The 13,309-nt window shown below is 36.8% G+C and overlaps 1 protein-coding gene across 1 annotated transcript; it reads left to right on the forward strand.

Annotated features, from left to right (window-relative positions):
• Window positions 1-12,337: 12,337 nt before the first annotated feature.
• On the forward strand, window positions 12,338-12,829 carry LOC120224855 (ferritin heavy chain-like). Its single transcript, XM_039223095.1, has one exon. It carries the CDS (start codon window positions 12,338-12,340, stop codon window positions 12,827-12,829), a length of 492 nt encoding a protein of 163 aa, XP_039079026.1.
• Window positions 12,830-13,309: the final 480 nt, after the last annotated feature.

Below are 13,309 nucleotides of genomic sequence, written 5' to 3' on the forward strand. Positions count from 1 at the left end.
ATGCTAGATATTTGCTCCAAAGTAATACAATAATACCAATTCAGAATTATACATGGACCCTGATGTTTATAGCAACATTATCTACAATAGCCAAACTATGGAAACAGCCCAAGTGTCCTTGACTGATGAATGAATAATGGAATATTACTCAGCCACGATAAAGAATGAAATTTTGCCATTTGCAATGGCATGAATTGAGCTAGAAAGTATTATGATAAGCAAAATATGTCAGTCAGAGAAAGACAAATACCATATGATTTCATTCATAGGTGGAATTTAAGAAACAAAACAAATGGGCAAAGGGGAATAAAGAGAGAGAGACATACCAAGAAACAGATCTTTAACTATATAGAACAAATTGATGGTTACCAGAGGGAAGGAGGTAGGTGGGGGAATGAGTTAAATGGGTGATCAGGATTAAGGAGTGCACTTATTGTGATGATCACTGGGTGTTGCATGGAAGTGTTAAATCACTATATTCTACACCTGAAACTAATACTACACTGGTAACTAACTAGATTTTTTTTTAACTTTAAAAAACAGATTTTTAAAAAAGGGCCACTTGGGTGACTCAGTCAGTCAAGCATCCGACTTTAGCTCAGGTCCTGATCTAACAGCTTGTAAGTTCGAGTCCCGCGTCTGGCTCTGTGCTGACAGCTCAGAGCCTGGAGCCTGCTTTGGATTCTGTGTCTCCCTCTCTTTATGTTCCTCCCCTGCTCACATTCAGTTTCTGTCTGTCTCTCAAAAGTAAAGAAAACATTATTTTTTTTAAATAGGTAAGAAATAAAAAATAAAATATACTATAGTTCATTAGGGTATCTTCAAAACCTTTCATATGATGATTTATTAAAAACAAAATTTTTGTAACTTATAGCCACTTCATTTATTCCAATTTTCAATAATATAATGTATAAAGGACTCATATCCAGGATACATAAAGAACTCTTAAAAGCTCAATGATAAGAAATCAAACAACTTGGTGAATACATATAATCACTAAAGGAGATACACAGATGGCAAGTAAGTATATGAAAAGATGCTCATCATTTGTCATTAGGGAAAAACGAATAAAGCCACTATGAGATATCACTATACACCTATTAGAATAGCTAATATCCAAAAACTGACAATAAAAAATGGTAATGAAGATTTAATACAATAGGAACTCAAATTAATTGCTAGTGGAAATGTAAAATGATAAAACTACTTGGGAAAACAGTTTGGCAATTTCTTATAGAGCAAAACAGTCTTACTATAGGATCCAACATTCATACTCCCCAGCTAATTGAAAATCTATGTTTACACAAAAACCTGCACACAAATGTTTATAACAGCTTTATTCATAACTGTGCCCACCTGGAAATAATCAAATTGTCCTTCAACAAGTATATGGATAATACCAAGCAAATTTGGTATTGGAGACAATGGATACTATCAGTGATAAAAGAATCAACTGATTCACACAAGATGGATCTTAAAATTGCTAAGTCAAAGATATAAGATCCAAAAGTATGTGTATTGTATAATTCTGTTTATTCAATATTCTGGAAAAAAAAACAAATTATAGGGATGGAAAACAAATCAGTATTTGTCAGGGGACGGGAGGGACTGATGGACTACAAAGGGGACTCAGGCAAATTTTTTGTATGATGCAACTGTTCTATATGATACTAGGTGAAAATATATGATTATATGCATTTGTCAAAACTTACAAAACAGTTCATCACAGGGTAAATTTTAATGCATGTGATTTTTTAAAAAAAAAATCATAGTATTCCAGGATGGAATCTGTGGATGGAATTCCAGGATGGAATATACCCTGTGACAAATAAATCTAACTGTATTATCTATATATGATATAACTCCACTGAATGGGGTGGAGAAAAAGGAGTTGACATAAGTGACTTTGGAAAATAGTTTGTTTGGGAAATCTAAGACACAGAATATACAAAATTTTATACACAAAAATAGCTGTATATAAACAAATCTTAGTTGGTAAATTTGTTTCTCACGGGGGTACGACTTAAAAATATGAAACTACATGCATACTAAGATTCAACAAATAAGTAAATAAATGGTAAATGATGACAGGTTCCTCACTATCAGTAAAACAAGTTACAAACAACCAAAGGGAGAAGACTTGAATGAACTGCAATGATACTAGAGTCATAGACATCAGTATGAACTCATGTTAAGTTTAATATGTATAGAAATAGGTAATTAAAGAAAGGATTATAGGGGCGCCTGGGTGGCTTAGTCGGTTAAGCGTCCAACTTTCGTTTAGGTCATGATCTCGCGGTTCCTGAGTTCGAGCCCCGCTTCGGGCTCTGTGCTGACTGCCAGCTCAGAGCCTGGAGCCTATTTCAGAGTCTGTATCTCCCTCTCTCTCTGACCCTCCCCTGCTCACGCTGTCTCTCTCTCTCTCCTAGAAATAAATACAAATAAAAAAAGAAATGATTATAGATATGTATGTATACATTGGTTAAGAGGCATACATATATTTCTTAGCTCTGTCTGCCAAGAGACTAGAAACAATGACACCCAATTAGCAACAAGCATATCCAGTATCCAGACGTTGGTTTCTAAATAGCATTCTCTAAAATAACAGCAAACAAAAACCTCCAAGACATTCTTGGAGAAATGACCAATTCTAGGGCTGGGACAATGAAAATACAAGATGAACCGAGAGTATATGTAGTGCCAAAAAAAAGGGAAGTGCTGAAAAAGCAAAAACATAGAGGCAGATCAAAGGAACACAGGAGTCAAACTAAAATTGAACCTGATGGCCTAAGTTAGAACAATTTGAGCAATATTAACAAAATTTTTAAATTATTGCACAATATAAAATAAATGTCCTTAAGTCCATACTGATATATAATTGAGTAAATAAAGAAATGGGGAAGGTACATATCTTTCTCACAAAAAATTTCAAACAGTATATGTAGATATTCCTTCCTGTAGGAGATGGGTCTTACATTCCCTCCTGGTAGTATGGGATGGAATCAAAAAGATGTAGTATGGGAAGGAAATGATACTAACCTTAATTTACAGTGAAGACATCTGGCAGACTTCATCTTAGCCAAGTAATCAAAGTTAACATCACCAGTTATAAAGTCATGCTAGTATCATGTACCCCCCCCCAATACAATGTGATAAGAAAGATATTTAACCTCCATGGTATTCTTTCCTAAAACCCAGAATCCTGGTCTAATCATGAGAAAAACACCCAACGAACCCAAATTCAGGGTCATTCTACAATATACTTGGCCAGTACTTCTCAAAACTATAAAGGTCATGGGAAAACAAGGAAAGACTAAGAACCTGTCAAAGATCATTGAAGACTAATAATGAGAGGTTAATTCAAGATGATATACTGGATTGGATTCTCGAACCTTAGAAGTACTTTATTGTAAAAAAAAAAAATCTACAAATCTGAATAAAGTCTACAGTTTAGCTATAAAAGCAATGTACCAATTTTTTTAAGTTTTAACATTAAGTGTTATGTAAAATATTAACATTAAGGAAAGCTAGGTGAACTCTCCATATAATCTCTGCAACTGTTTTATAAATCTAATATTCCAAAATAAAAGTTTTAGTTTTTTAAGGGGCATATTGCATTATGATGGATCAATATAAGAGAGCTATTGAGCAAACTAGAGAGAAACAAACTGTAGCTCCTTTAAAATGCAGATTTGTGGACACCCTCTCCCTATATAAACTGCATCATAATTTTCTAAAAATAAAGCCAAGAAATGGATTTTGCATGGTCTTTACATTATTCTTATGCACATCAAAACCTGAGTATTACTTTTTAGGAGCCCTGTGCCTTTTATAGGTCCAGATGGCTTTCAACGGCTTTAAAAAATGAAGTAGTAATAGTATCCACCAAGGTAACCAAATCTGGAGACAGTTAAAATAAGGAGGAAGGAAAATGAAACCTTATACATAAGTCATATAGAAATGTCATATATATACACTAATTCTGTGTCTTTAGAGAACCCTGAGTATTCTGAGCAGTTTTTCTAACAATAACACTGTAAGCACCTTTTCTTATAATGAGATATACTGCTATTTTACCAATGCTATACCCATTGACATTTTTTTCACAAGATATGAAATCTAGATAAATTATAAGCAATATGTAGACTTAGAGATTCCCATTTTGTTCTTTGCACCAAATAGTACAGAATCAGCATTCTATATCCTGGCTCAGTATCAGAATCACTTGTGGTACTTCTTAAAAGTACATATGCCAAAAATTTATCCTGAACCTGCTGAATCGAAATTCCCTCAACTGATTTTGATTCACATACAAGGGTTGAAATCCCTGCACATAAAATCATTTGACCACAGTATCTTACACAGAATACAGACCAGGATCACTTATTTAAATAAAGAACTTGAGGCTGAGGATGAACAGATGGCTTACTCAAATAGATAATAAAAAGGAACAACATCAAGCTACTACTGTTTCTGTGTTTGTAGAAGGTTCATTTCACTTTCTTATATAGATAAATTCCAGGAAAAAATATGAAGAGTGTTTCTATCTCAGTGTATACATATTTTATTACCTGATCCACAGCTCCAATTCACTAATATAGATAGATTATAATATTAGGTAATAATCAAGCAGATGCACCTCTATTTTATAAGGTAGTTCATGCCAGGTACACATGAAAATATCTGGGATATAGTTAGAAGACCTCCCAAGGGACTAAAATCTTGACCATTTCTTGTGTTATTAAAGTAATAAAACACTGTCTGAGAACATGTAAATGGCACTACGTTATGTTCACTGATTTAACCAAAATAAGGCTGACCATACATTCCTATTGATGGAACTTTGATGGATGCATTCAAAGAGCTACTATAAATCTTAGCTTATTTTCTAGTAGCTAGCAAAAAACTTTCCAGAATCACTTCATATTACGGATATGAAAAATGCAGAATAATCAATAATCTCAGTTCTGTACTAGTGCTGGCTTAATCTTCCTCCGTGGCTTCTAAGGCAACATTTTGTATCTTTTAAATAATTAAAAATTCACAGAAAAAATGCGCATATAGTCAGCTAAAATACATGTTCCTGCTAATTCCACTTTACCTGGCTAATGTCCAACTTTGGAAGGGTGGGCAAAAATATTCCATATTTTTACTATTTATAAATTATAATAAACTCTAACCCAAATTATGAAATATAAGCTATTCATTTATGTTAATCATATCTTTAGAATAACATATTCATACCACAGTCCACATTAAGGTCCAAATTTTAGCTAACATTAACATTAGCTACTAAATCATAATATGGGGGTGCCTGGGTGGGTCAGTCAGTTGAGAGTCCGACTTCGGCTCAGGTCACGATCTCAGTTCGTGAGCCCCACGTCATGCTCTTTGCTGACAGCTTGGAGCCTAAAGTCTGCTTTGGATTCTGTGTCTCCCTCTCTCTCTGTCCCTCCCCTGCTCGCTTGCTCGCGCTCTCTCTCTCTCTCAAAAATAAACATTAATTTTTTAAATCATAATATGTACATATAAATGTATACATTCACTACACACATATATATCGTGTTTTTTAAAATATTTATTTACTTATTTTAAGAGAGAGAGCAAGTGAGCAGGGAAGGGGCATAGAGAGAGAAACCCAAGCAGGTTCCACACCATCAGCACAGAACCTGATGTGGGGCTCGAGCCCACAAACCGTGAGATCATCACCTAAGCTGAAACCAAGAGTCACACACTTAACCGACTGAGCCAAACAGGGGCCCCCACGCCACGGTTTTCTTTCTTTATTTTTAAAGGTTATTTATTTATTTTGAGAGAGACAGAGACAGTACAAGTAAGGGAGGGGCAGAGAGAGAGACAGAGAATCTCAAGCAGGCTCCACACTGTCAGCACAGAGCCCATTTGGGGGCTCGAACTCATGAAACTGTGAGATCACGAACTGAGCTGAAACCAAGAGTCATACACTTAATTGACTGAGCTACCCAGGCTACCCAAGGTCTTCTAAGAGGTCACTGAACCTATCACAAATTATGAAATGAATTACTATTTTATAGAAATAGTCCCATTATTATATTATTACCTGTTTTCTCTTGTTCATTTGACCCAACAACACTCCTTTGCAAGAAGACAGTCTGAAGGAAGCTCTACATCATTCAGCTATAAAAAACTTTTATAAGACCCAGTGTCCCATACATAGATTCACTCCAATGAACTCATTTAATTTAGATTGTAGTCAAGCCACATATATTTAATAGCATGGCTAGGAGAATCACCACCATGGTTTATAATAAAACAGTGTCTCTGGGAGAATAGAAAGCAGATTTTTAATTCTACATAGAATCTTACTATTCCTATTTTTATTTCCCCCTTTATATCAACTGAATAAACTGAATATATTTTTTTCATCTTGAAGCTGTAATCTCTATAGACAAAATGATTAACGAAAGTACTACAATGTGATCAATGTATTTACCAATCTATAATGATATAGGAATTGATTATCATAATTTGGGGAATTGTGTACCTTGATTTACTTATAAACTTTTTTTTCTAAAAATTAAGGACTGTTATCATGAAAAAGAAAAGATAATTAAGGGGGAAGGTTCACATTGGGAAAACTGCATTTCTCTACAGCATAATTGAGGAATACATTTGATTAAGGACCAAAGTAATGATTTAGAGGGTAATAAAAACATTGATAATTGACAGAGAAGGAAGCAAAACAGGGAAAGAAGCACTGTAAATACATTATTCTGGACATGGAATTGACATTTCCAGTTATCATTAAAGCTTTTAGTCTTTGGCACTTATTTAGGCTCTAAGGAATGCTAAGCAATTACGTGTACAAGAAAAGAATACTCCCTGCCACCAGAAGTTGTTCTCTGCCCAGCTTTCCCCTTCTGCTCCAGGCCAGGGACTTTACTGCACATAGCCAAAGGGAAGAGTAATTCTTTTCAATAATTTTCTTCCCCTCAATTTCCAGTTTCAACAGGCTCTTTGCTTTCAAGAGGGCTGCCTTTGGCCTCACCTTCCTTCCCAAATCCACCAGTTACTCCACAACACATCTTTAATTCACATTCTGTAAAGAAACGCTAGGTTTTGTCTTTACACTCAACCCTTCTTCCAATACACACACACACACACACACACACACACACGCTATATAAATTCATATTTCAATGTTTTTGAAGAATCAGCACTTTTCTGGCAGGAGAAAATCAAGGGATAGCAATACTAATGGAGAACTGAGTAATAAAGGCAATAGCATTTGCCACATTATTAATGAAACTTTCCTCATGAGTTGTTTATCATGTAGCACTACCTGCATAAGCAGAAGTGAAATGTTAAATAATCTTTCTTACTTAAAGAATATATCTAAATCCATTCATTCATATTGGAATAAATGAGGCTTAGAATCATTCATTTTCACATAAAGCTACTAAGTATTATATATTTCCTAGAAATGTGAAATTCCCTAAATAGGTTGACCTGACTTTAAATGTTCAGACATGTTTTTGGAAAATGATAAAAGCCTTCAAGAAAATAAGTAAAAAGTACATTGTTTATTTTTCATGTATAAGTAAGAGATGAAGAATTAAAAGCTCAAAGGGAAGATAATAAATGTGAATAACATACAGGAAGCACTTGACAAAACTGCTTTTATAAGTTATGCTTTTCACTGAGTTTTTTTTTTAAATATTTTAGTGTTTATTTATTTTTGAGAGAGAGACAGAATGTGAGTGGGGGAGGGGCATAGAGAGAGGGAGACACAGAATCCAAGCAGGCTCCAGGCTGTCAGCACAGAGCCTGGCATGGGGTTTGAACTCACAAACCATGAGATCATGACCTGAGCCTAAGTCAGATGCTTAATCAACTGAGCCACCCAGGCGCCGCCACTGAGTTTTAACATTTGCTGATTGAGGTACATTTTTCTGAAAGAGGAAAACATCAAATAAGCCATTCAGAGTTTGGAAGAAAAGTTTACCAAATTTAAAAATGAGAGTAAATTGATTACATATGTCAAATTATGAAGAATAATGATCATATTAAATATAAGCTTATCCTATTAACACTCTGGGTTAATTATTACAGTAAGATATGGAATCACAGCAAAATTTTTAAAAGATCATGGTTTTTCTCCCATAGGAAAACTGTTTTCCCCAAAAAATAATTTTAAAAAGATTATGTTTAGAAAGACATACACTTGTGTTCAGTAAAGCAAAATATCAACAACTTAAACTAAGACATTCTGGATCTTTAGCTTGTAAAATTAAATAAAGGAAATCCCAACTAAAATGGAGCTGGAAAGCCCTGAAGGGGATTATACTACCACTGCTTCTCATCATCAACTGTAGATTCAAATGGGAAGAATCTGATCTTGGATGCCCCAGCAGGAAAAAAAATGGTTTATTATCCCAAGAGGAAGGAAAATTGTCTTCTTGCCCAGCAACACCAACAGCCCATGAGAAACTCTCACATTCAGTCAAGGAGAAGTTTTAACTGTCACCCTCCTATAATGGACTTTTGTTCTAAATAGCCCTCCCATTTTCCTTCTTTCATCAGTAAAAGCAAGTCTCTTTCCTTTGCTCTCTAGACATGCAAATGGTTTGTCATAGTTTGCCTGTCTCGAATTGTAATTCCTCTCTATATGCAAATAAACTCATTGTTCTGGTAAAATAACTGGCCATTTTGTTTTAAGGTTAACAAAATTTCATTAAGTCTATTTTCCCTAAACATAATTGCTATGGAGGGAAAGGTATGAAAACTTCTATAGCAATTTCTGTTTCTGTGACAATAGAAGTAATGATTTTAAACAAAATATTACTGAATACATTGAATATTTCAAAGTAAATAAATTACTACATATTCTATTATCAATTAACCACAAATTTTATACTGGTCATATTTGCATTTGTTGGTGAACAAAATGAACTGCAACAGACTCCTGGGCTATGATATTAAAGCCAGTGTCTGTTGCAATCATTCAGCATTCAGCACAAAGCTCAACATATATTACATCCTAAATACTGATTAGATATATGGGGTGTTCGTGATACTCCAACTCAGTGTACTCTAGCTGTATTTGAGAATTCCATGGATCTGTTCTTGTGTTTATAGCTTAATTAAAAATTACTAGAAGCATTTTTAGGCTCATTTTGATTCCTTCATATCTGAATACAGCCATACACACTCAGTGTCCATAATAGTTTCTGTGCTCTGAGTCAGGCTCTGTGTGACTACTGTATGATTGGCATGTCCTAGTATAAAAGTGACAACTTTTATGTCCACCCTTTTGGTCATGTTGACTTGTTTTATTAGCTGCAAAGACTAAAACATCCTTTTTTTAATGTTTATTTATTTTAAGAGAGAGAAAGTGTGTGCATGAGTAGGGGAGGGGGAGAGAGAGAATCCCAAGTGGGCTCTTGATGTGGGGCTTGATCTCACAAACTGTGAGACACTGACCTGAGCCAATATTAAGAGTCAGATGCTTAACCAACTGAGCCACTAAACCACTCCTAAAACTTCCTTTTTATTTTTTTTATTTAAATAGTTTATTGTCAAGTTGGTTTCCATATAACACCCAGTGCTCATCCCCACAAGTGCCCTCCTCCATGCCCATCATCCACCTTCCCCTCTCCCCCACTCCCATCAGCCCTCAGTTTGTTCTTGGCATTCAAGGTCTCTCATGGTTTGCCTCCCTCCCCCTTCCCCACTATTTTTCCCCTTCTTCTCCCCCATGGTCCTCTGTCAAGTTCCTCCTAATCCTCTTATATGCGCAAACATATGGTATCTGTCTTTCTCTGCCTGACTTATTTCCCTCAGCATAACACCCTCAAGTTCCAACCAGGTTGCTATACATGGCCAGATTTCATTCTTTCTCATTGCCATGTAGTATTCCATGGTATAGATAAACCACATCTTCTGGATCCATTCATCAGTTGATGGACACTTAGGCTCTTTCCATGTTTTAGGAGGTAATGATGAAAAATGAAATATTAGAGAAATATCACTATCACTCCTTAGTAGTCATTCAATAGTATTATTATTTTAAATATTTGAAGAGTATAATTATAGAGATAAATTAATTATTAAATAATCTTCAGATATGAGAAAATGTTCTACAAAATCAAGATCCCTTCTGCTTAAGTAGATTCTTATAATAAATTCTACAATGGAATCTTCCAAGGGAATGTTGAAAGTCTACAATTGCATTAACACCAAACACTGGTGTTAAGAAAATAAAGGATACAATTTCCTCATTAAGAAATTGATCATTTAGTTCTTTTCCATCTGTAGTGTCATTCTATCATTAAAATCAACTTATCAAGTAGATGTTATTCTATTTATTTATAGAATCAACAAATACATGCCTCTAAAACTGGCTAGGTAAGTTTACATTGTGACATCTGACATTTGATCTTTTGCCTTCATCATAAACACTAATTATAAAATAGTGTCAATTTCCAAAGAGAATTAAAGAAACCAAAAATTAGTGCATTAATTAAACCCATGGGATTAAACCTTTCTATGAAAATAGGCATTTTATCCTCACTTTATCTGAGAGCACCTGTAATATTCTGTTACTCTATCGTGTACCTTGAGAACAGAGACCACATTTGATTTTTCTGTATATTTACAGAATCAACCACAGTGTCTGGCACATATTTGGAATATCTAAATGGTTGTTGAATTAATGCACAAGTAAGTAAATTAGAAATACCTAGGTAGGTCTTATGTCTTCCATTATAATATCCTTGAATTATAAGAATATATTGTCTTTTAAATATCCATATACATGTATAATATTTTGTATGTATGTACTTGCAACAATAAGGGGGGAAATAAGGCAGTTTTGTGTTTGTTTAGTTTGTTTTGCTACTCCATTAGAATGCAAACCTCATGAGAACAGAGACTTCTCTCTTTGTTACTAACAACGTATGCCCAAATTGCAGACCAGTGCCTGGGCCGTATTAGGTAATCAGTACATATTTGCTAAATGACCAAATGAATTAATGAAAGGCAATTTGAGATCGGTGGCTCACTCCATAGAATATAAATAGGAGAGTAAAAAAAAAAAAAATTGCTTCCTGAGTGGCAGTAAAACTAGAAATGAGGTTGGAAGGGAGGAACACATCCACATGGTTAGCAGTGCTTTTTTCTAAGAATTCACCTAAACCTTTAGTTTTCTGTGAGACAAAAGAGAAACTTGGATTTACCCAGGAGGAAGGGAATTAGCAAGCCAGGTGAGAGGGCTTGAGCAAATCCAGGATGTCAGTGAAGAAAGAGATCATTGACACTGTCCAAGTTGGGATCCAGACAGGGCAGAAGGAATGTGTTTTCAAGACTGTGCTGAAAGATTAAGAAATGGGAGAGAATAAAGGGAATGAAGAACCAGTGCAAAAAGACTAGAAGATTGAGAAGTATAAAGATTCGCTGAGACTTTGGAGGTGCTGTTCTGCTGGCAGAAAAATCTGAACCTGACCATGAATAGAAGTGGAGGTTACTGAAACTAGTAAGGTCTAGGGACCGAGTGAGGAGGGTATCAGAAGTGTCAACATCATGGACACTGAGTCCCTGAGGATAGCTGCCATCCAAATAAAGCCTTTTGATATTAAAATTTCCAAAGACACCAAAAAAGCACTGTATTTAACGCACAATCACATCAGGATAATATTCAAGTAAATTGTTCTAAGAAACCATGCACGTTTCAAAACAGCTGCTCAAAACGGTTGCACTTACATTCATGAGTAACATTTTTATTTATTTATTTTAATGTGCATTTATTTTTGAGAGAAGGACAGAGTGGGAACAAGGGAGGGACAGAGAGAGGGAGACACACAAAATCCAAAGCAGCCTACAGGCTCCAAGCTGTAAGCACACAGCCTGATGTGGGGCTCAAACCCACAAACCTCAAGATCATGAACTGAGCCACCCAGGTGCCCCATAAGTGATATTTTAAAATATATAGGCCACACGCTCAGCACAGAGTCACCTTGTGTCACTCAGATTACTTAGAACCTAGAACAGCCCTTGCGCTCCACCCTCCGGTCCTTGCCCCCTATCCCCTCCCTCCCCCAGTCCCAGATCCCTTTCCCTCTGTTCTCAAGGATCCAATCCATTAACGGATCCTTACCCATCACCATCTCCTAAGTAACAGATGGACGTTTCAGTTCCAGCCCAGAACTCCAGAGCCACCAGCTCAACAGCCCATCCACCTCTAGCCTTCCTCATTACCCACTCTGAAAAGGCGCCGGGAACCGGACACCACCGCCTTCAGCCTCACAGCCCTCGCTCCCCAGCAGCTTTTGCCTTCGCCTTGGTGCCAGGGCTGCCAGCTATGGCCATGGCATCGCTCTCTACAGTGCTCCAGAACTACCATCCTGACCGCAAGGCTGCCATCAACAGCCAGATCAACCTGGAGCTCTACGCCTCCTACCTGTACATGTCTATGGCCTTCTTCTTCAACCATGAGGACATGGACCTGAAGAACATCTCCCAGTTCTTCCCGCGCCAGTCCCGTGAGGAAAGCAAGCATGCTGAGAAGCTGATGTACCTGCAGAACCAGCGCAGGGGCCACATTCGCCTACACAACATCAGGAAACCTGACCGCGACGACTGGGAGAGCGGCCTGAATGCCATGGAGTGTGCCTTTCACCTGGAGAAGACTGTGAACCAGAGCCTGCTCAACCTGCACCAGCTGGCCACCGACAAGAAGGACGCTCACTTGTGCTGCTTCCTGGAGAGCAACTACCTGTACAAGCAAGTCAAGGCCATCAAAAAGTTGGGACTATCTCACCAATCTGAGCAAGATGGGGCCCCTGGAAGATAGCATGGCAGAGTTCCTCTTTGACAAGCTCACCCTGGGCAACAGCAACAAGAACTGAGTTGGAACTGCCTCCCCACAGCCACAGGGTGCACGGTGACTTCCCCTGGTCACCATGGGGAGCATGCATTTTGCAGTACTGCCTTTGCAAAACGTTCCAGTTTTCTTCCTACAGTTTTGCCATAAATAAATGAAGTTATTTGGTTTCAATAAAGTTATTTGGTTCTTGAATAACTAAATGTCTCTGGTTTGTTTGTGTGCACATCTCTCACCTTTTAAGTTTTAAATAGGTAACAAGGAGTCCCTCTACCTCTCCCACCCCCATCTGTAGACAGCTCAAGATCTCTGAAGATGGAGGGAGAAGGTATTCCATGGGACCTGGAAAACAGAATATTAATCTTCCCCTTATAAATGATGTGGGTATATGAGGATGGGGATTGAATGGGGTGAGGTGAGGCCCTGGTGTATGTGAACAGTAAAAGTATA

This window comes from Hyaena hyaena, unplaced genomic scaffold (genome assembly GCF_003009895.1).
Source record: "Hyaena hyaena isolate Hyena2069 unplaced genomic scaffold, ASM300989v1 scaffold_1269, whole genome shotgun sequence".
Lineage (NCBI taxonomy): Eukaryota > Metazoa > Chordata > Mammalia > Carnivora > Hyaenidae > Hyaena > Hyaena hyaena.

Excerpts from the sequence above, each read along its gene's own strand:
- LOC120224855 (XM_039223095.1), top strand. The coding sequence starts at position 12,338 with ATGGCCATGGCATCGCTCTCTACAGTGCTCCAGAACTACCATCCTGAC.